A 24,155-nucleotide genomic window follows, 5' to 3' on the forward strand; every position below is an offset into this window, starting at 1 on the left:
TTTCAACACCAGAGGCAGCATTTTTTCTAGCGAACACCATTTTGGGGACGGTACTTCTCTCAAAACCATTAGTGAGCAAACCATGTATTTTTGTCATATTATGGTCACGTCAATAAAGAGGGGACATCTGTATTATTACGTTGATATGGGTCGTCAACTGGTATACCTGCCTTCCTACCCAAGTGCTCGGTCACTGCTTTGCTTTCTAAAGGCTTCAAGGGGGCTATATCAGGTACATGCCCAAATAAACAGTCCCTAATATTTTGGTGCTAATGTTGCAGACGCCAATGGTTGCAGCAGACCATGATGACAAGATGACTAGAGGGTAAGGTGATATGCAAAATTGACTAATTGCCAGGGTGCCTTGAGTTGCAGGTAGAAAAATAGTCTGATTTCCATGAAACAGCTAGGGCTAATAAACAAACTTTGAACAATGCAATCAACACAGGCCTACATGAGGAAATACTTGCGACTCATAAATTAATCACTGATTTCCAGGGTCCGCAAACGGAGATGTCGGCAAATGAATGATTGCAAGTATTCATAATATAGGCTATATCATTAGACGGTTCTTAATAAACATTGTTTTTGTTAGGATGGAGTAACAGAATTGCTTCGGGGAGGACCACTAATTATGAGGCAGAGCAAAAAGGGTTAAGTAAGCTTCATTCCCTAATTACCCCACATCTTTCAGGGGTTATACTTCGACATACTTTAAAAAGCCCGTGCGCAGGGAATTTAGACAGGGACTTAGAGCATACAAGATTTACAGCATACAATAACCAGCCCAATATTACTCCTCACTCGGCGAGGAGTTGTTGTGTTGGTTGTGATGTGTTGAATAATTATTTACACATTACGAGAGAGGGACTGCAGGCAATATGCATTAGGCTATCACGCAATTAATATGTCCTTTGCTACCGCACAGCATGCGGTACCGATGCACGACTGGAACCAACAGGACCCTGAACAGCTTCTACCCAAAGCCACAAGGCTGCTAAATAGTTAGTTAAATCATTTAACCAAATAGCTTCCCAGACTACCTTCATTGACCCCGTTTGCATTTTTTTTTACTCATCACAACCGTTGCTGCAATACTGTTTACTAGCTCTCACTTTATTATATGTACAGTACATATCTACCTCAATTACCTCGTACCCCTGCGCCTCTACTCGGTACTGGTACCCCATGTATATAGCCACGTTATCTTTACTCATTGTGTATTTATTATAACTTTTATTATTGCGTGTTATTACTTTTCTATTATTTCTCTATTTTCTCTCTCTCTGCATTGTTGGGAAGGGCCCGTTAGTAAGCATTTCACTGTTGTTCACGAAGCATGTGACGAATAAAATTTGATGATCTAAAATTAGTTTTTTTGTTTTTAATAAATGTTGATCAATTAACCAAGGCTTTTGTTGAAATGAAAATATTCACAATTTATTCTACAAGAATCTTATAAAATGACAATGGTGCGCAACCAAGTGCATATCTCCCGAGTGGCGCAGCGGTCTAAGGTACTGTGCTAGAGGCGTCACTACAGACACCCTGGTTCGAATCCAGGCTGTATCACAACAGGCCGTGATTGGGAGTCCCATAGGGCAGCGCACAATTGGCCCAGCGTCATCCAGGTTTGGCCGTTATAGGCCGTCATTGTAAATCATAATTTGTTCTTAACTGACTTGCCTAGTTAAATAAAAATAAATATATATCTGACATCATTACATACCGTCGGTGTCCAACAAAACATGTCCTTTACACAACGGGAACAGACAAAATAGACTGCCAAAGACACCAGATAGTAACAACTCAAATTGAAGCTATTGCAAGTGATTTATTTGGAATAAAACAAATTCAGATTGGATTTATAATGTGGATTTATTCGATATAGAGTTATGGGATATAACTTCCCAAATTGGTGATGTAATTTGAAAAATCCTATAAATAACTTTTATAAAGTGTAATTGAGACTTCCCAGCATGGACACACCATAGGAAAACACCCTTCTTTGGCATTCAGGGGAATTCATAAATAAACACATCGCACTCTAAAATCTTACACTCCAAAATCCAGGTATTTTAAACATTCTTATCAAGTACACTTAAGTACACACAACAAACAGGCAAAACCAACTATCATTGATGTACAAAATATAAAATATTAAAAAAACGAAATTACTAGTGATCTTTTCAGGGGTCAGGTCTTCTCCTAATGTGTGACGACAGCAGTGGTAGGCTATGTGTTGTGTGCAAGGTAAGAGTCAGACGTGAGTGGGTCATCAGAGTGTGTGTGTGTGTTAGCAGAGCTGGCATGTCTGTCTCACAGGCCTCAGACTTTCTTCAGGTTCCGTGGCCTGGGAGAACAGAGAGAAAGCTGACCAGTAAGTGACCATCAACCTCTTTAAATCATGTTTAAGTGGGATATGGTATGAAAAAGTATAAAGCAATGTATATTGGCTATTAAAGAGAAAGCCACTGTATGAACTTTTTATATTGTACTGATGGTCAACCCCAGGCCGACAGCAGGAAAGAAAAGTGTTTATTTGCCCCCAAAGAATAAGCATTTGACAAATAGCAGGCCATTCGTCAAGCATGTATACAAAAGGAAACAAACAGTTAAGTGAAACATGTTGATGTTTAAATCACTTATACCAACTAAATACACGTTCTTTTTCAAACTGAGATATATATTTGGCTCTAACTTTTGTATGAATGAATGAATGAAGAAATTAATCAATTATCAAACATGGGTGGGAAGAGCCACTGTATTCTAAATCTGTCATATTGAACAGTCTAAAAACACTGAATGTTTCCACAATGTTGTGTCCCATATGGATGTATTACAAAACTGTACTAATAAATGACCAAAGAGACCATTTAATTGATTGTATTGGTGACAGGCAATGATGATACTTGATCTGAAACCTTTGCTGCTGCTGCCACTTTATCTTCCTACTTTTCCATTACTGTACTGTTTCCCCTTTTAAAGGCCATTTTTGTTTCTTTTTGACCATTTTACTTTTACATTTACAAACAAACACATTAAGGTACTTAACTGTTACCCAGAAATGATTTTGAGATTTAAAAAAAACAACTGCATTGGACCTTTAATAAATATGCAACATCCAGCAAGTTTTTGACTCGTTCAATCTCTTTTTCATTAATGTTTCATATGGATGATAGAAATATAGATTGTTACGGTACCTCATTGCTGCGCTGTTCAGTTGTGAGTGTTCCGAGTGGACCTACCTGCTGGGTCGCCCCCTCCAGAGGATTCTTCTTGCCCAGGGTGTTGCCGTAGTTATAGTTGTATGAAGAATGGGGGCCCATGTGGAAGTCTGATGCAACACAAACAAAGTCACACACACACACACACACACACACACACACACACACACACACACACACACACACACACACACACACACACACACACACACACACACACACACACACACACACACACACACACACACACACACACACACACACACACACACACACACCTTGTCACAGTTCTGACAATACTTCGGACACACACACAACAGGACCAAAGTAGGGACTGCGGTGCGGTGGACCTTAGAGAAAAGTGTATGGCGGTAACATGGGATATTAACTTTTTAAAGTTCTGACAAATTGAGTGTCTCTTAAATATTTGTAATAAGAGGTTCTTCATTACTGCTGTCAATAATATGGAGGTTGAAAAATTTGTTCTGTATGTCTCTATTATCAGAAGGATGCAAAAATATATAACAGTACATTATCTTACCAGTAAAGGGATAGGTGATCTGGATATAACAGTACATTATCTTACCAGTGAAGGGATAGGTGATCTGGATATAACAGTACATTATCTTACCAGTAAAGGAATAGGTGATCTGGCCGGTCATAAAGATATAACAGTACATTATCTTACCAGTAAAGGGATAGGTGATTTGGATATAACAGTACATTATCTTACCCGTAAAGGGATAGGTGATCTGGATATAACAGTACATTATCTTACCAGTAAAGGAATAGGTGATCTGGCCGGTCATAAAGATATAACAGTACATTATCTTACCTGTAAAGGGATAGGTGATCTGGATATAACAGTACATTATCTTACCCGTAAAGGGATAGGTGATCTGGATATAACAGTACATTATCTTACCAGTGAAGGAATAGGTGATCTGGATATAACAGTACGTTATCTTACCTGTAAAGGGATAGGTGATCTGGATATAACAGTACATTATCTTACCAGTAAAGGGATAGGTGATCTGGATATAACAGTACATTATCTTACCAGTAAAGGGATAGGTGATCTGGATATAACAGTACATTATCTTACCAGTAAAGGGATAGGTGATCTGGATATAACAGTACATTATCTTACCTGTAAAGGGATAGGTGATCAGGATATAACAGTACATTATCTTACCAGTAAAGGGATAGGTGATCTGGATAAAACAGTACGTTATCTTACCAGTAAAGGCATAGGTGATCTGGCCGGTCATAAAGATATAACAGTATATTATCTTACCAGTAAAGGGATAGGTGATCAGGATAAAACAGTACATTATCTTACCAGTAAAGAATAGGTGATCTGGATATAACAGTACATTATCTTACCCGTAAAGGGATAGGTGATCTGGATATAACAGTACGTTATCTTACCAGTAAAGGCATAGGTGATCTGGCCGGTCATAAAGATATAACAGTACATTATCTTACCAGTAAAGGGATAGGTGATTTGGATATAACAGTACATTATCTTACCAGTAAAGGGATAGGTGATCTGGATATAACAGTACATTATCTTACCTGTAAAGGGATAGGTGATCTGGATATAACAGTACATTATCTTACCAGTAAAGGAATAGGTGATCTGGCTGGTCATCATTCTTTCATCTTTCCATTTTTTCTTGCCGTCTTTCAACGCTTTCCAGTTAATATGGAACTCCTCTACAAAAACAATATTACTATCGTCTACAATTAATTTACGTACCATATGTGTTTTAGAGCGGATATATTTTCTGCAATTGTAGCGAATTAGGTCAAAGGCATCAGTTATTTGAAACATCCTCATGTAAAATGCATAATACAATTCCTACGGTCATTTTGGTGGCGGTGTGCGGCCAGCGGCCATTTACTCACCCAGTCTTTTGCACACAGTTATCAGCCTGTCTCCGTATTTTGGTTTGTGGCAGACATGATTTCCACTCAAATCCATTCGATGCAGCAGAGGCCACTGACTCAACACCCCCTCTAAATCCTGAAAGCACACAAGATAAATACTTATGTTGAACATACTGTACTTACGAATGTATAGAGGTTGGACACTATATACCATTGTAGAGTCTCTGTACAGTCTTTACGTGACAAAGTGTGGAAACAAAGTGGCACTTCAACCTTTGAGGAAGTGAATATGGAGGACTCGAAAGTATCCATTTATAATGCATCTACAGACTGTACATTCAACAATGTATAAGAAGTCATACAATGAATGTAATCAACAAACCACTCTCCAGTGGGAAAGTCATACTATCAGCAAAAACAACAACACGATTCAAAGGTTGTACTGCCAAGAGCAAAGTCCAAGAGAAAAGGTGCAAACAACACATCAGCTTGTTTTAATAAACAGTCACTGGTGTCATGTGACTAATAAGCGTGTTGCCTGCCCCGCAGTGTATGTTTATCTAAAGGCACATTAATCCAAGCCTGGAAATATGAATACTCTCTGGACACGCTCTGATTGTTCATTGCCTTCCTGTCTCGGCCAAAGCGCTTCCACTTTTCCAGCCCGCGCTGCAATCAGTTCAGAGGGGACCCCTCGGCGCGGCGCGCTCCCAGGCTTTGATAAATGATCGTGTCAGGGCCGTCACTCACAAGGGCCCTGGCGAGGAGCGGCCCAGCGCCAAATTGCCCCCCACGCGGGGGCGCGAAGACTAGAGCGGCCTAGGCTGGATGAGCACTGTGCTGGGCTGCTGGGCCCTGGTTCCTCACTGGACTTAATGATTGGCCAGTTATGAACCTGTATTTGACCAGCACTTCGATTCCCCCGTCCTCCCTGGTCCTCGTGCAGTGCTAACAGCCTCGGTAGATACCAGGCCATTTGTCACCCTGGCTGACTGCCTGTCATAATCTATTTTAAAAATCCATAATGCTTCCTGGGGATTCTGACCACACTGGGCTGAAGGAGGGATTGATCCTTCATGGTGCTGTCTTTGCAGGATCAATAGTGGCAGAGGGGTTGTATAAATTAAAGGAGATATCCACTAAATATGAGAACATGAAAGCTCCCTCTGACACATGTACAGCAATTACCTGCAGAGGGCTGCTCTTCTCAGTGGAATATCATTTATGTTGAGTGCCAATGTTACCCACGCTAACAGTGTGCTTTCAATGCCATGTCCCAAAGTGACATTATAGTGTGGATCACGAAATGTTTTTTTAAAATAATTCAGCCATTAAGCCTTTCAGATCCATAGAGATTTTTTTTAATCCCTCAGAAGTGGAGCCTCAGGAACGCACAGCAGGTCGTTTTTCAAGGTCAACACAGCGAGCAGAAACCATATCTTTGCTTTTAATGAATCTCCCATCAAGTTCAGTGGTACTGCTGGGGAGGAGGTATCAAATGCTGGACTCACAGAGAAAGAGGAAAAATCAGCCTCCTAAGAAAGGAGAGAAACTTGCGCTTGTTTTAAAGCTGTCAGCGAGGGCAGTCCTGGGGGACCAGGCCGCTGATTTGTTGAATAATTCTGACCCTGTGCGAGTCGCAGAGACTGGGAACCTCTGGCGAGATTTGCAAGATTTGGTTCTTTAGCACTCTGCTCTCCATATCATTTCACACATCACTTACAGAGGGCAGGGCTGCTACGTTCATGTTACCCTGATCCTCTTATAGCGAGCATATTGATTTTGATACACAACGCCACGCATAGTTGCTGTGATGTGGGTAATTATTTTGATCGCACAACATTCTCACAGTTGACACTTTTGTCACGTTGGTAAAGAGTAGAGTAAGTGGCGACTGGTATTAGTTCCATCAGTAGTAGTGCTTTCATGAGGAAATGTACCTGCATGTCCTGTAGCTGGTTGTCTGCAGCAAAGAAATGTATGTTTCTTTAGAACGGCAAGATCTCTGACATCATCTATGTTGTTCCTGTTGATATTCAAGACACCTAAAGACTCCTGCAAAGATAATCTACTTTGTAAATACAATGGCAAAACATTTGAACAACTACTTAAATAATATTTAGAACCAGTATATATTATTGATCCTTGATTAACACTGTAAAATGGTTCAATAGATTGCTTTGGTTCTATTAAATGCTGTTGTATTAAATACGCCTGTTCAAATTTGGTATTCATCTTAGTTTCAGTTCCATTGATAAAAAGCTGGAGCTCTTACATTTGCGCTGCAATTTCTTTAATTATCAAAATAAACAAGAATGTGAGATTTGCAGTTTGTTTAACCAGAGTCTAAGGAGTAAACAGCCCTGGTTGATCTGTGAAACCAGAAAGTGCCACAGAGCTCTTTAACATCATCAAACTCCGCTTTTACAGGGACCAGTTTCCTTACGGAAATCTGAGAGACCTTTTCCAGACAAGGACATAATGCAGATTGTGAACATATACATACGGTCTGATTACTCAGAGATGGAAATGATGACATTACCGATTAAGAGCAACATGAGATCAATGGTGGAATCCTGGTGCACACGCACAACCTGCATTTAAGTTGCCAATTGTGGTGTGAAATGAGCTGAAACAATTTCATTTACTGTAGGATGTGGTTGGTGATTGGTTTGTTATTGGGTCTTACAGCGAGGGAGAAGAGAGTCCTGGGGTCAAAGAGTGGCTTCTCCCCACTGGGCAGTCTCTGGCCCTCCAGGTAGAACTCCTTCAGCTCCTCTAACCCCCCCACCACCGTGATGCTGTTTCCCTCCAGGTAGAACTCCTTCAGCTCCTCTAACCCCCCCACCACCGTGATGCTGTTTCCCTCCAGGTAGAACTCCTTCAGCTCCCCTAACCACCCACCACCGTGATGCTGTTTCCCTCCAGGTAGAACTCCTTCAGCTCCTCCCCCCCCCCCACCACCGTGATGCTGTTTCCCTCCAGGTAGAACTCCTTCAGCTCCTCTAACCCCCCCACCACCGTGATGTTGTTTCCCTCCAGGTAGAACTCCTTCAGCTCCTCTAATCCCCCCCCACCACCGTGATGCTGTTTCCCTCCAGGTAGAACTCCTTCAGCTCCTCTAACCCCCCCACCACCGTGATGCTGTTTCCCTCCAGGTAGAACTCCTTCAGCTCCTCTAACCCCCCCCCCCCCCCCCACCACCGTGATGCTGTTTCCCTCCAGGTAGAACTCCTTCAGCTCCTCTAACCCCCCCTCCCACCGTGATGCTGTTTCCCTCCAGGTAGAACTCCTTCAGCTCCTCTAACCCCCCCACCACCGTGATGCTGTTTCCCTCCAGGTAGAACTCCTTCAGCTCCTCTAACCCCCCCCCCCCCCACCACCACCGTGATGCTGTTTCCCTCCAGGTAGAACTCCTTCAGCTCCTCTCACCCCCCCACCGCCGTGATGCTGTTTCCCTCCAGGTAGAACTCCTTCAGCTCCTCTAACCCCCCCACCACTGTGATGCTGTTTCCCTCCAGGTAGAACTCCTTCAGCTCCTCTAACCCCCCCCACCACCGTGATGCTGTTTCCCTCCAGGTAGAACTCCTTCAGCTCCTCTAACCCCCCCACCACCGTGATGCTGTTTCCCTCCAGGTAGAACTCCTTCAGCTCCTCTAACCCCCTTCCCCCCCCCCACCACCGTGATGCTGTTTCCCTCCAGGTAGAACTTCTTCAGCTCCTCTAACCTCCCCACCACCGTGATGTTGTTTCCCTCCAGGTAGAACTCCTTCAGCTCCTCTAACCCCCCCCCCCCCACCACCGTGATGCTGTTTCCCTCCAGGTAGAACTCCTTCAGCTCCTCTAACCCCCCCACCACCGTGATGCTGTTTCCCTCCAGGTAGAACTCCTTCAGCTCCTCTAACCCCCTTCCCCCCCACCACCACCACCGTGATGCTGTTTCCCCTCAGGTAGAACTCCTTCAGCTCCTCTAACCCCCCCACCACCGTGATGCTGTTTCCCTCCAGGTAGAACTCCTTCAGCTCCTCTAACCCCCTTCCCCCCCACCACCACCACCGTGATGCTGTTTCCCTCCAGGTAGAACTTCTTCAGCTCCTCTAACCTCCCCACCACCGTGATGCTGTTTCCCTCCAGGTAGAACTCCTTCAGCTCCTCTAACCCCCTTCCACCCCCCCACCACCGTGATGCTGTTTCCCTCCAGGTAGAACTTCTTCAGCTCCTCTAACCTCCCCACCACCGTGATGTTGTTTCCCTCCAGGTAGAACTCCTTCAGCTCCTCTAACCCCCCCCCACCACCGTGATGCTGTTTCCCTCCAGGTAGAACTCCTTCAGCTCCTCTAAAACCCCCACCACCGTGATGCTGTTTCCCTCCAGGTAGAACTCCTTCAGCTCCTCTAACCCCCTTCCCCCCCACCACCACCACCGTGATGCTGTTTCCCTCCAGGTAGAACTCCTTCAGCTCCTCTAACCCCCCCACCACCGTGATGCTGTTTCCCTCCAGGTAGAACTCCTTCAGCTCCTCTAACCCCCTTCCCCCCACCACCACCACCGTGATGCTGTTTCCCTCCAGGTAGAACTCCTTCAGCTCCTCTAACCCCCCCACCACCGTGATGTTGTTTCCCTCCAGGTAGAACTCCTTCAGCTCCTCTAACCCCCCCCCCCCCCCACCACCGTGATGCTGTTTCCCTCCAGGTAGAACTCCTTCAGCTCCTCTAACCCCCCCACCACCGTGATGCTGTTTCCCTCCAGGTAGAACTCCTTCAGCTCCTCTAACCTCCCACCACCGTGATGCTGTTTCCCTCCAGGTAGAACTCCTTCAGCTCCTCTAACCCCCCCACCACCGTGATGGTGTTTCCCTCCAGGTAGAACTCCTTCAGCTCCTCTAACCCCCCCACCACCGTGATGCTGTTTCCCTCCAGGTAGAACTCCTTCAGCTCCTCTAACCCCCTTCCCCCCCACCACCACCACCGTGATGCTGTTTCCCTCCAGGTAGAACTCCTTCAGCTCCTCTAACCCCCCCACCACCGTGATGCTGTTTCCCTCCAGGTAGAACTCCTTCAGCTCCTCTAACCCCCCCACCACCGTGATGCTGTTTCCCTCCAGGTAGAACTCCTTCAGCTCCTCTAACCCCCCCCCCCCCCACCACCACCGTGATGCTGTTTCCCTCCAGGTAGAACTCCTTCAGCTCCTCTAACCTCCCCACCACCGTGATGTTGTTTCCCTCCAGGTAGAACTCCTTCAGCTCCTCTAACCCCCCCCCCCCCCCCCCCACCACCGTGATGTCTGTTTCTCCTCCAGGTAGAACTCCTTCAGCTCCTCTAACCCCCCCACCACCGTGATGCTGTTTCCCTCCAGGTAGAACTCCTTCAGCTCCTCTAACCCCCTTCCCCCCACCACCACCACCGTGATGCTGTTTCCCTCCAGGTAGAACTCCTTCAGCTCCTCTAACCCCCCCCCCCACCACCGTGATGCTGTTTCCCTCCAGGTAGAACTCCTTCAGCTCCTCTAACCCCCCCACCACCGTGATGCTGTTTCCCTCCAGGTAGAACTCCTTCAGCTCCTCTAACCCCCTCCCCCCCCCCCACCACCACCGTGATGCTGTTTCCCTCCAGGTAGAACTCCTTCAGCTCCTCTAACCCCCCCACCACCGTGATGCTGTTTCCCTCCAGGTAGAACTCCTTCAGCTCCTCTAACCCCCCCCCCCCCCCACCACCGTGATGCTGTTTCCCTCCAGGTAGAACTCCTTCAGCTCCTCTAACCCCCCCACCACCGTGATGCTGTTTCCCTCCAGGTAGAACTCCTTCAGCTCCTCTAACCCCCCCACCACCGTGATGCTGTTTCCCTCCAGGTAGAACTCCTTCAGCTCCTCTAACCCCCCCACCACCGTGATGCTGTTTCCCTCCAGGTAGAACTCCTTCAGCTCCTCTAACCCCCCCACCACCGTGATGCTGTTTCCCTCCAGGTAGAACTCCTTCAGCTCCTCTAACCCCCCCCCCCCCACCACCGTGATGCTGTTTCCCTCCAGGTAGAACTCCTTCAGCTCCTCTAACCCCCCCACCACCGTGATGCTGTTTCCCTCCAGGTAGAACTCCTTCAGCTCCTCTAACCCCCCCACCACCGTGATGCTGTTTCCCTCCAGGTAGAACTCCTTCAGCTCCTCTAACCCCCCCCCACCACCGTGATGCTGTTTCCCTCCAGGTAGAACTCCTTCAGCTCCTCTAACCCCCCCACCACCGTGATGCTGTTTCCCTCCAGGTAGAACTCCTTCAGCTCCTCTAACCCCCCCCACCACCGTGATGCTGTTTCCCTCCAGGTAGAACTCCTTCAGCTCCTCTAACCCCCCCCACCACCGTGATGCTGTTTCCCTCCAGGTAGAACTCCTTCAGCTCCTCTAACCCCCCCACCACCGTGATGCTGTTTCCCTCCAGGTAGAACTCCTTCAGCTCCTCTAACCCCCCCACCACCACCGTGATGCTGTTTCCCTCCAGGTAGAACTCCTTCAGCTCCTCTAACCCCCCCACCACCGTGATGCTGTTTCCCTCCAGGTAGAACTCCTTCAGCTCCTCTAACCCCCCCACCACCGTGATGTTGTTTCCCTCCAGGTAGAACTCCTTCAGCTCCTCTAACCCCCCCCCCCACCACCGTGATGCTGTTTCCCTCCAGGTAGAACTCCTTCAGCTCCTCTAACCCCCCCACCACCGTGATGCTGTTTCCCTCCAGGTAGAACTCCTTCAGCTCCTCTAACCCCCCCCCCCCCCACCACCGTGATGCTGTTTCCCTCCAGGTAGAACTCCTTCAGCTCCTCTAACCCCCCCACCACCGTGATGCTGTTTCCCTCCAGGTAGAACTCCTTCAGCTCCTCTAACCCCCTTCCCCCCCCCCACCACCGTGATGCTGTTTCCCTCCAGGTAGAACTCCTTCAGCTCCTCTAACCCCCCCACCCACCGTGATGCTGTTTCCCTCCAGGTAGAACTCCTTCAGCTCCTCTAACCCCCCCCACCACCGTGATGCTGTTTCCCTCCAGGTAGAACTCCTTCAGCTCCTCTAACCCCCCCACCACCGTGATGCTGTTTCCCTCCAGGTAGAACTCCTTCAGCTCCTCTAACCCCCCCACCACCGTGATGCTGTTTCCCTCCAGGTAGAACTCCTTCAGCTCCTCTAACCCCCCCACCACCGTGATGCTGTTTCCCTCCAGGTAGAACTCCTTCAGCTCCTCTAACCCCCCCCCCCACCACCACCACCGTGATGCTGTTTCCCTCCAGGTAGAACTCCTTCAGCTCCTCTAACCCCCCCACCACCGTGATGCTGTTTCCCTCCAGGTAGAACTCCTTCAGCTCCTCTAACCCCCTTCCCCCCCACCACCACCACCGTGATGCTGTTTCCCTCCAGGTAGAACTCCTTCAGCTCCTCTAACCCCCCCCCACCACCGTGATGTTGTTTCCCTCCAGGTAGAACTCCTTCAGCTCCTCTAACCCCCCCACCACCGTGATGCTGTTTCCCTCCAGGTAGAACTCCTTCAGCTCCTCTAACCCCCCCACCACCGTGATGCTGTTTCCCTCCAGGTAGAACTCCTTCAGCTCCTCTAACCCTCCCATCCCACCGTGATGCTGTTTCCCTCCAGGTAGAACTCCTTCAGCTCCTCTAACCCCCCCACCACCGTGATGCTGTTTCCCTCCAGGTAGAACTCCTTCAGCTCCTCTAACCCCCCCACCACCGTGATGCTGTTTCCCTCCAGGTAGAACTCCTTCAGCTCCTCTAACCCCCCCCCCACCACCGTGATGCTGTTTCCCTCCAGGTAGAACTCCTTCAGCTCCTCTAACCCCCCCACCACCGTGATGCTGTTTCCCTCCAGGTAGAACTCCTTCAGCTCCTCTAACCCCCCCCCCCCCCACCACCGTGATGCTGTTTCCCTCCAGGTAGAACTCCTTCAGCTCCTCTAACCCCCCCACCACCGTGATGCTGTTTCCCTCCAGGTAGAACTCCTTCAGCTCCTCTAACCCCCCCCACCACCGTGATGCTGTTTCCCTCCAGGTAGAACTCCTTCAGCTCCTCTAACCCCCCCACCACCGTGATGTTGTTTCCCTCCAGGTAGAACTCCTTCAGCTCCTCTAACCCCCCCACCACCGTGATGCTGTTTCCCTCCAGGTAGAACTCCTTCAGCTCCTCTAACCCCCCCACCACCGTGATGCTGTTTCCCTCCAGGTAGAACTCCTTCAGCTCCTCTAACCCCCCCACCACCGTGATGCTGTTTCCCTCCAGGTAGAACTCCTTCAGCTCCTCTAACCCCCCCACCACCGTGATGCTGTTTCCCTCCAGGTAGAACTCCTTCAGCTCCTCTAACCCCCCCACCACCGTGATGCTGTTTCCCTCCAGGTAGAACTCCTTCAGCTCCTCTAACCCCCCCCCCCCCCCACCACCGTGATGCTGTTTCCCTCCAGGTAGAACTCCTTCAGCTCCTCTAACCCCCCCACCACCGTGATGCTGTTTCCCTCCAGGTAGAACTCCTTCAGCTCCTCTAACCCCCCCCCACCGTGATGCTGTTTCCCTCCAGGTAGCTGATATGGCACAGAGAGAGACACACACACAAACATAAGATTGAGATGTACACACATGCACGGAAAGACAAACACCCAGGAATGGAGAAACATGGACATTTGAACACAGACAGTGAAAAACAGATGAATGTAACGCCAAAGCTTTAACACAGACAGTGAAAAACATTTCAACTGGATAGACAGGACAAGCTCCTACTCACAGCTTGGAGAGCTCCTGCAGGTCGGAGAGGTTATCTACGTGAGAGATGTTGTTGCTCTGCATGTATAGGTGTGTGAGGTTTGAGGCAAAGCCCAAGTTGCAGATCTGGGTGATCTTATTGTCGTACAGGTAGAGGACTATAAGGTTTCTGCACATGGAGAGATCTTCCTGCAACACATACGTTCACAAACAAAGAAGATTTCCCTACCATTAGAACATTGGAGGCTGCTGAGGGGAGGACGGAGCAAATGGAATGGCATCAAACAACAAGGAAACCATGTGTTTGATGTATTTCATACCATTCCATCTATTCCACTCCAGCCATGACCACAAGCTCGTCCTCCCCAATGAAGGTGCCACCAACGTCCTGCGCATTAGAAGCTAAAAGAGAGAAGCACAGAAACAAAACATAGCTGGCCTATATTAATTTTGGTAACTGTAGTATCGTACTTACAATGTCCACTGTGTTCTTGTTAGAGAAGTTCAGGTGAGTGAGTTTCTTGAGGTACATTGGGAGGGAGTAGCTTCTCTTGTTTTTCAAATGGTAGCTGGATTTGGCAATCAGATCCATGGTGAGGCGGACCATGATTGCTCGTCACAGACCCTGCCTCAGAGTGGATGCTTTTCAGCTTCAGCCAAGCGTTCACAGAACAACCACCAGAAACGTCTGAAAAAGGGAAGTGAATAAGCTAGCTGTAAAGAGTAAAGTCAAAGGAAAATAAATGTCATTGGAGTCTTTCCACAAAAAAGTAAGTATATGATAGATTCAAAAATATATTACCTCAATTAAATATTTTAGACTTTAAGAGCTCATTAAAGTAAAGAGGGATATAAATAGCCCTAATTGAAACCTTTTCCCCAAGCATGCCATCTATTCCCCAAGCATGCCATCTGTTTCCCAAGCAGGCCATATATTATTAAAGCAGGCCGTCTACTCCACAGGCAGGCCATATATTCACCAAACAGGCCATATATTCCCCAAAAAGGCCATATATCCCCAAAGCAGGCTGCCTACTCCCCAAGCAGGCCATCTATTCCCCAAGCATTGCGTCTATTCCCCAAGCAGGCAATATATTCCCCAAGCAAGCCATCTATTCCCCAAGCAGGCCATCTATTCCCCAAGCAGGCCATCTATTCCCCAAGCAGGCCATCTATTCCCCAAGCAGGCCATCTATTCCCCGAGCAGGCCATCTATGCCCCAATCAGGCCATCCATTCCCAGAGCAGGCCATCTAGTTCCCCAAGCAGGCCTGCTGACACCCCAGGGGGTTGTTTATTAGCTAGACCCTGAGACCAGATCTAAACGTGCATGTGATTTTCTCTCTCTCAATGACGACATCGAGAAGTATAGATGTCCTTCTCTGCTCACCAGTCACAATCCCTCATGAGCAAGGTTTTATGCCTTTTGCACTTCTGCCTCAGTTCCAGTATGCACACACTTCTGTTGAGATAAAAACACGCGCGCGCACACACACACAGGGATCAGAGTGTGACAACAAGTATTTTCTAAACTTGATCTCAGGCCACGAGCCGAGGCAGAGTTGACATGAATGGAGGGCCTTCGATCGATTGAGATGAGATCTCCCGTGGGCAGCAACAAGATCAGTGTAGCTTTCGGGACTCGACGGACAGCAGTTAATCATGTGCAAAACGGACACTAACACTAGCAGCAGTTAACTTACAGGATAAATTCAAGGCCACATTCATTCACATATTTTCTGTAGAAACTACTAACGTTAGCTAGCAACCTAGCAATGCAGGCTAGCTAAACGTTAGGCTGTCAACAAAGCTGTCAGCGCTAACTTAGCCATCAAAAAAGAAACTTGCAAAGTAAATACAAATCTAGCTACCTCTGTAGAATATGTACGTGTCCTCCTTGTAATGTTATGATAAAGAGACTAAAGACGCGGGGTGAGATGAATAAATTCACACTCGTGTGGTCTGTGGATATCCTTGTTGGAATGATTGCCATGGGGACAACTCGCCAAAGCTGCGTAAAGTACTTCTTCTTTATGTTTTTATGGCATACCACAACTAATTTGCCGCCCAGTGATCAAATATATCCTTTCCTATGCAATAAAAATATGAAACGGAAATGTTACTTTGCTTCTATTATCTTGAGTAGGCTAATTAACAACCATGGATTTAGTTGAGTTTTCGAGCACGAGCTGTTTACACCGTATGCCTATGGTTTACACAAGTGTCAATCAAATTGTGTACCGCGTGCAGTTGAAGTCAGAAAGATAAATTGATATTCTGCTCATTACTAATTACTTACAATGGTTGCCTGTATTCATGCATTTCATTCTTGTCAACGCTCTGTTGTATTTAACTACAAAAACAAATATTTTCGACTATGACAGATTCATATCTGTATTCCCAGTCATGTGAAATCCATAGATTAGGGCCTAATGAATTTAGTTAAATTGACTGATATCCTTATATGAGCTGTAACTCAGTCAAATATTTTAAATACAGGCTGTTATCAATGTAAAAAATATATATTATTATTCTTATAGTACATTTCAGTTAAATGTGGACCCAAAAGTAAAATGATCTAGAACAAACATAGGAATTCACAAAGGAAGTGGTAGAAAATAATTGGCTATGCAGTGCATTATTGCTGCAGTCAGCATGCAGGTAAAACAAAACATTTCCTTTAGATTGTTCAATTTTCTGTGAAACATAATTCAATGTAATGATTGTATCAATAGGTTTAATCAATTATTTAAATGATCACAATCAAATGTTATTTTGTTAATTTATGTAAAATCCCCTCAGAATGAATCACAGTTTGAGTATATCACTGTTTTTGCCATTGGTATCTAGATTTAAATAAATGTGTATATTTGCATCCAAAATATTTGTGAATTGGATCGCTTTTCACATCCTCATGAAAAACATATTTTGGGCCAGACTTTTCTGGCTGAGTAAATTGAAAAATATTGGATAAATATAAAGAAAGCCAGAATGAAACAAGCTAATTTCCTTTCAGCACTTTTCCTTTCTTCAGAAATAGTCTAAAACTATTCCATTCCAACACCATGAATCATGTGGTCTTTTATGTACCTTTCTAATGATCAGCTACTTGTGTGGTATTGTAGACCTCTGAAATAAAAACAATTTTGCCTTTCCAGTGGTGGAATGTTAAATATTTTATGGCCATGATTATTTTCAATGAGGTCAAAGGTTAAATAAAGATCAAATAGTGTGGAACATCTCAGACAGGCACACACACACGCAAACAGTAAACAGATCCTGCAGCTATCCCTGAGGCCTGTAGACTATAGTGCCTGCAGACATGTACATGACGTACATGACGTAACCCGACACCATGTTTATTAGTTTCTCCTCTTCTCTCCAGCCAAGATCACATTGCTCCCAGTAATAATGCGTATAACGCGCCAGGCAGGCTGGGGTCGCAGTGCGATTGGCTCAGCGAGTCTCAGCAGTGACCCATGCATTGTTATATAATGTCAAGGCCCCGGCTTCCTGCGACTGAGTGACTTGCCTCCACTTATGCATGCAGAGCACTTGGCAGGGAGGAAATGTAGCGCTATAGGCCCTTCTTTCCCCCACATAGCTCCACTCTAGGGCAATGAGTGAGTTCCAACCCCCTTCATTATAGCCTACACCATGCTTGTTGAGCATATTCTGAGATCCAAAGTAAACAATATCCTTGGACTTCTGCAGGGTAATTTGTTCCTCAGGGCCTATAGGTGCCCAGTAATAAATAGCTATTCATCATAGCCTTATCAATCCTCTGTTCTCAGAACTTCAGTTAGGCCTAGTTTTTTAAAATCACTATTACATCACCCCTGTTTATTATTGTAAAGTATTTTCGATGAATTCACCAAATGAGGTGCAATTCCACTGTTTCATAGATAATAGAAAACATATTAAGTGTACGCTTAATTAAAATAAATGTTAATTCAGTAACATCTTAGCAATAGTATTGAATGCTTGGTTGTCGGTCGGCCTTCATTGGAATTCACATTTACTTGTTTCCACTGTTAGCGAAGCATCTGAATGTTCATCTGGTGACGACCATAAGAATGACACGGAACACTGGTCTTATATTTAAATGATAATTTACAAACCTTGCATTAGGTAAAACCCCTTCTAAGACAGCACGTTTCATATACTTGTTGACCATCTAGCCATAACAGTATTTAGCTATAACAGTAACAGTACTGTAATGCACTTAAAACCACTAGCTAAAGAGCATTCAATGTGAGGGTAAATTGTTTCCTGTTGTTAATTCCAAAAACTCAAATTACATTTAACATAATTCAATAAGTTTCCTCTTTCTAAAACACTTTAGGATACACACTTCACCCATTATAATAACATCAAAAGAATGTAAAAAGAAAATCATTACAAGAATTGATGCCAAAGCTCATGTACATGAGGAAATGCAGACCCATTCAAAGTACACCAAATATGGTTCCCCGCCTCGGCAATGTTGCATCAAAAATATACATTCCACCATTATAATACTACAAGAAAAAGAATTATGACATTAAACGGTGCCAGAGCTGGAGTGTGTAAGGAAAAGCAGACTGTCTGCTTCGATGTAGAGCAGACGGGTTGGGTGAATAGACTCCAGTGTGCACGGCTCCTGTTTCTGGGCTGCATCATTGCCACGGCTCGACTTGACGACTTGACAATCCTGAAGGATTGTGTACTACAGAGAGACAACTTGCACCGAAAGCCGCTCCGCAGAGACTTCTCGACCATGCCAGCCAGTGTTTACGTTTGAGCCGATACAGCGGCTTGAGTTTGTTGTTCCATTATGTAATGATATGACTGGCCAGAGTTGAAATGACTGGCTGACTGGTTGTAGGTTTTGTTATGGAGTAATATACCATGGTCTTTGTTAAAGTGTTAAGTCGTGCTGCGAGGGTGTGTGTGTGTAGTCTACTCTAGCCAATACCTAACAGCCATGGGACATGAACATGTCACAGTGCTATGTCATGTTGAACCCAAAGGAGAATACCTTTCAAAAGTCTGCAAGCATTCAAAAATAAGAAAATACATTAACTAAAGTTGGAAGCAATTCAGTCAAAACAATATGGTTCACCAAACTCAGGAATTGTTCAATGAAAATGGTGATACTTCAAGTCAAGGAAGGAAAACTAACGTAGATACATTTTAACAACACTATTTATTCATACACTTATGTGGACATAAGTTGAGATCAATCACTCACACTAAAGAATAGCTGAAGATAAAACCAATACACCTTCCTCAGATAATAATTGAAAGATCATCCTGCTAACCAGAATCTAAATAGTAATACACACATGAGGGGTGACTCCACTTTGACTTTCGGGCTTAGATGGCAGACGTGTTGATTTGATTGAAGAGCTTATGCTTGATGACTTGAGACATCAGACCATGGATCGCCTCAATTGTCGTCTTGCAGCTAGAATAGCCAGAAAAAAAAAGAGGAAAGTTCCGTTTCTCTCTGGACATGAAGCGGTGACACAGACGTCCTATCCATCAACAGACAGGTCAGATAAACAAACAGATAGGTGTTGCAATCACGGGAGAAAAACTCAATAAACCACAACCATTGTATAAATAATAAGCAGACCTTGAATAGGTAGGAAGGACAACTCTACCTGCTAAGTAACTAAGTATTCCCATTGCATCTACACACAAATAATATGTGATCAAAATGGTTACAAAACATAGTAATAATACAGAGATTCTATAACTTAGAGTAGTACATAGCGTAGGCCTAAGCAGACCAGAGATTTACATTTTCCATTGATCGTGTTCATCAGAAAGGCAAAAATGTTCCCAGATCAGAATTCCTACTCTGAGAAGCTTTGTGAATACGGACCAATGATTCTATTATGGGGTAGGAATAATTGGTTTCTCTGTGTCAGTTGTATATTTAAATGGTGTGTTTAACAGCAACTCAAATTGGTTTACAGTTGTCAATAATATCAGTAGAAATCTTTATCGTAACAGTACATAGGGCATTATCAACAATCCAATCCAGTCTGTCAATACTGCAAAACATGAACAAACATACAGTGTGATATATGGTGCCATGCCAATTTTAGAGATCAATGCATTAAATCATTCACTAAATAATCTCTAGGCCTGGAAGCCAAATAAATAATTACAAGTAAATGTAAATGCAGAATAAACAAGATCTAAATTAGATAGATAACAGGAGTGGAGGAGCGCTGCTGTACCTGTCTCGTGTTGCTTTGGCCAGTTTATCCTCGGACTTCCTGTCGTGTGTGTCCAGGCCAAGCATGAAGCTTCCTCTTCCAAGCTGAGCCTCCGACTGCTCCAGTTTCTCAGACAGGTCAAACACCTGGCCCGTGGTGTACTCTGAATTCTGGGGAGGACACACACACACATTGGATTATGTACCAATATGTTATATTGTCATGTACCATGATCAGATGAAAGCATATCTGCGTATTGTGATTAACTTAATCAAAGTATGTGGAAGCAGTAGCCTATATACCCATGTGTGGGCTTTCTTTCATTCTTTCTTTACACACACACACACAATGTTCATGCATAATTTCACCACCACCCTATTTTCTTCACCACTACTGAGACATTCTATTAAACAGTTACAATATGTCGAACTTGTTAATGGATTAAATGGCTTGTCAAGTCGCCGTGAAAGGGGTTCGGTGAAAAGGTTTGCCTAAGGTGAGGCCTTGTGTTCCATGGAGCAGGTAATTAGGAGACAATGATAGGGAGCCAGACTGTGGTGACAGTGTAGTGACTGACAAAGCCCTTCACCAATGGACCAGTCAACTCCTGACAACTAGTCAATCCATCTTCATCCAGAATGACCAGAGTCCACTGTTTGGATAGTCTGCTGCCTTTAGAGACTGTTTAGCATCCACAATGGGAATTCACTGGGGGCTTTCAATCTCTAGAAAGTATTGGCAACAAGGGAGATGATCCACGGTGAACCACAGCGGCATCTGTATCACCACATCTCCAACACATAGATATTTTGTTTAAAGATTAACATGGTGGCCTCAGTTATATTAATTAACCTATGTTTGTAAATCTGTACAAGTGACTTTTTGGAAAATAGAAGACCCCCCCGGGCCATATAAAATTATTATAATGGTCTAAATAAAGAAAGGGATTGTCATTAATATGTAAGAAACACACATCGTATATTTTGGCTGCTCCTTGACTCAGCATAGTATGGTTACATATCTATTTGTAAACAAAAGGGTTCCACAAATGTAGCATTGCTTGATTTAGAGTTAAATTCCAAACACTTACCGTCAGAAGACTTGAAGAGCTCAGAGTGTTGACCCAGTATTTATTCCAGAGGAGCTCCAGTAATTTTCGATCAAGGGAAGACTTGAAATAAGTCACCTCCAAGGCATAATACCTAAACAAACAAACAAGGCCACGGCACTTAGTGAATAAATAAACAATGTAAATTAATTTAAGAAAATACTACCTTTTTATTTACCACAGCATTACTAAGGGATTATTACATCATAATGACTTGAATGTGTTATAGGCTACATCAACTCTAAAATAAATAAATTAATAATATATATATATATATGAAGTGTGTCAAGTTTACTTAGACAATTTGCAAGATGATGCTAAATATTATACGTTTGCCTCAAGTATAAATGTCCAAGATGAAAACTCACTGTTTGCAGTGCACGCCGAAGTCTTCGATCTTGTTCAGGGGAATGGTCTGATATTCAGAGGGTCCCTCATCAGGAGGTTTGTAACCCTGAAAAACAACACAAACACACCAGTATTAGACTCATGATATCTGAAAATGTATATTTACTGAGAGGAAACGTAGTCTTAAAATATTTGCACAGTTCGATAGTGAGAGACAGCCAACTACTAATTAACCACTAATAAACACATTTTGCAAAAGGAATAACTAACTAAATGTTGACAATGAATCATAATAGTATTACTTATAGATACAACAAAATCTTTAAAATAAATATTCTATTTGGCATGCTGAATAGACCAAATATATTTATGAGCGATAAATGAGACCAAAATGCTGAATTTGCAGTAATTGTGTGCCTAACTTGTCTAATACCACATGTAATAAGGCTAAACACTAGATTAATGCAAGAAACGCATTTTACTCCTTACCTTGGGGTATGTTCTGAAGGCGCCAAGATTGACTTTCCCTGCAGATATGGTGCGAGTGGGGTCGATCTGGGAGGGAGAGATATACAGTAGAACAGGAAAATGTATTCCGAGGTCAGACAGTCTCTAGAGACCACTCCAAGCCGGCCACCAGCAGTGATGTTTTTTTCTCAACTACTGCTGCCAGTGTAGTCAAAGTACACACTTAATTATCCTATGCCCTTGGCACTGCAGCCCTGCAAAACCAATCAAGTGTAAATAGCATCTACAGTTACAAAAGCCAAATATTTGCCGTGCACATGGTGGACTACTACCATACATCATCAACCACTAAAGGGATGCCTAAACCTGATTGCACCCCTCTCAGTTACACATGTATAACCTTGCACCCACAAATTCAAAAGGAAAACTAAAGTACTGTATTTAGGAAGCAGCCTAATAAAAGACAAATGGACATTTTAACATGTGTATTTTGGGGGTATTGCGTTATGAGCTGAAGTTGGGGCAGATCTTTCACTGTACTCACCACCACCGCCACGAAGGGCTCCTGAAACTGCTGGTTGAGCATCTGAGTGCTGACATCGATACCTGACAACCAGCAGCCGTAACCTGGGTGACTGTGGTACCAGCCAATAGCGTTCTCCAGCCGACCAACCTGACAGTTCACAAACGGCAAGGAATCAGTATCAATACAATGAAGAGATAGTGTCCAACCATTGTGATAAACAATGACAAGCACAGTTCTCACTAAAATGTCATGTGTTTTGATCCATCCTTTTATGCAACATTAAGGACTAAAATCTCATTCCAGGAGTCAGTCATATTACCTGTTTGGCATTCTCAATGTAGGCAGCCATGTATTCATAAGCCGCAGCCTGGGCGTTGACCCGCGTCTCTGTGCCCTCCACGGGTAAGGCAAAGCTGTCCATGATGTTCATGGTCTCCCCGTCCACTTTCCCAAGCATCAGCCCCATCACCTCGAGGTTGCCCCCGGACCTGGCGTGCATCACCATCTTCAGCAGCGCCAGAGCAGATATCTGGCAGTATTTGAAGTAATGATGACTATAGGACAAAAATAATATTGGTGTGAATTATGTTCAGGGAATTAATATGGCATACACTAACTAGCTTGCAATGCAGGGATAATTCCCATTGTTGACATGCTAACTAGCAGGCTAACTTCAGCTAGTAACGTTAGCTAGCTGGTCAAGCTAACTCAGCCAAACAAGGAACTAGCAAGCAGTTGCAAATAAAACAAATGACAATCTATCATTTATCAAATATATACTTACTCCTTTGTCCATGGCTTCGCAGCAAGGATTTCTTGTTGTTGTTTTTTGTCATATTTATATATTTCATCTATGCTCTGAACTTCCTGCATACTGTTTTGTAGCTCCCATGTTTTCTGTGCCATGCTACTCCCTGCCATGTTGACAACCTATTCTCACTACCTCTCTAAAATATAAAGTAATACTAGAAAGAAAACTAGTGCGCTATCAAACGTGGAATATTTCAAAAACCTGTAATAATAACATAATCTCAAAGCAGTAGCCCTTGCTCATCCATTCGTTCGGGGAGCCATGACACTGGACTGTACCATGTTATGAGGAAGGGGAACATACACATTTAAAAAAAATAAAAAGTGACCGTGGGGTTTTTGTTCAGTTAATGAGTATACACATAAAATCATCGAATTAATTCAAAAATGCATGTCCCTAACAAATAAACTTATGCTTGTATTCATCAACAGCCACGAAAACCCATTAACGTGATGGTTTAGTCCAAATAACACAGACGATCTGATAGAAATGGTAATACTGACATCTTCTGGGGGAATATGTGAATGCTTTTCACTTATTTATTATTTTGAAACGAAGTCATTCTTACATTTCAATTAGGTTAGGAAGGCAAATAATGTCATTGGCTTGCTGTAGCTAACTTAGCGCTCTGTTACCTGGTAAAATAATGGTAAATAAAATACTATTCAATGGATTTTTGAAAACTGCTAAATGGCTTGTGATTTAAAGCAGCCACGTTTCTGTTGTTTTCCTCCAGGACAAATTAAGAGATGAGGGAAACAAAGAATACAACCTCTTTCTTAAAGAACAGTCAGGACAACTAAGGAGACCACCTTCAAATGGTTCTCATG

At 44.5% G+C, this 24,155-nt stretch overlaps 1 protein-coding gene and 1 pseudogene across 1 annotated transcript; both read right to left on the reverse strand.

Moving 5' to 3' along the window:
• Nucleotides 1-2,328: 2,328 nt before the first annotated feature.
• LOC139532907 (protein phosphatase 1 regulatory subunit 42-like) lies at nt 2,329-14,494 on the reverse strand (annotated as a pseudogene).
• Nucleotides 14,495-19,021: 4,527 nt separating this feature from the next.
• Nucleotides 19,022-23,637, reverse strand: LOC139531714 (COP9 signalosome complex subunit 5-like). The gene is made up of 8 exons (XM_071328421.1): nt 23,299-23,637; nt 22,834-23,068; nt 22,533-22,661; nt 22,010-22,075; nt 21,541-21,626; nt 21,155-21,266; nt 20,086-20,234; nt 19,022-19,301 (listed from the first exon to the last, which is right to left on the reverse strand). Exons 1-8 carry the CDS (start codon nt 23,433-23,435, stop codon nt 19,211-19,213), a joined length of 1,005 nt encoding a protein of 334 aa, XP_071184522.1. The 5' UTR covers nt 23,436-23,637; the 3' UTR covers nt 19,022-19,210.
• Nucleotides 23,638-24,155: the final 518 nt, after the last annotated feature.

This window comes from Salvelinus alpinus, chromosome 10 (genome assembly GCF_045679555.1).
Source record: "Salvelinus alpinus chromosome 10, SLU_Salpinus.1, whole genome shotgun sequence".
In the NCBI taxonomy this organism is placed as follows: domain Eukaryota; kingdom Metazoa; phylum Chordata; class Actinopteri; order Salmoniformes; family Salmonidae; genus Salvelinus; species Salvelinus alpinus.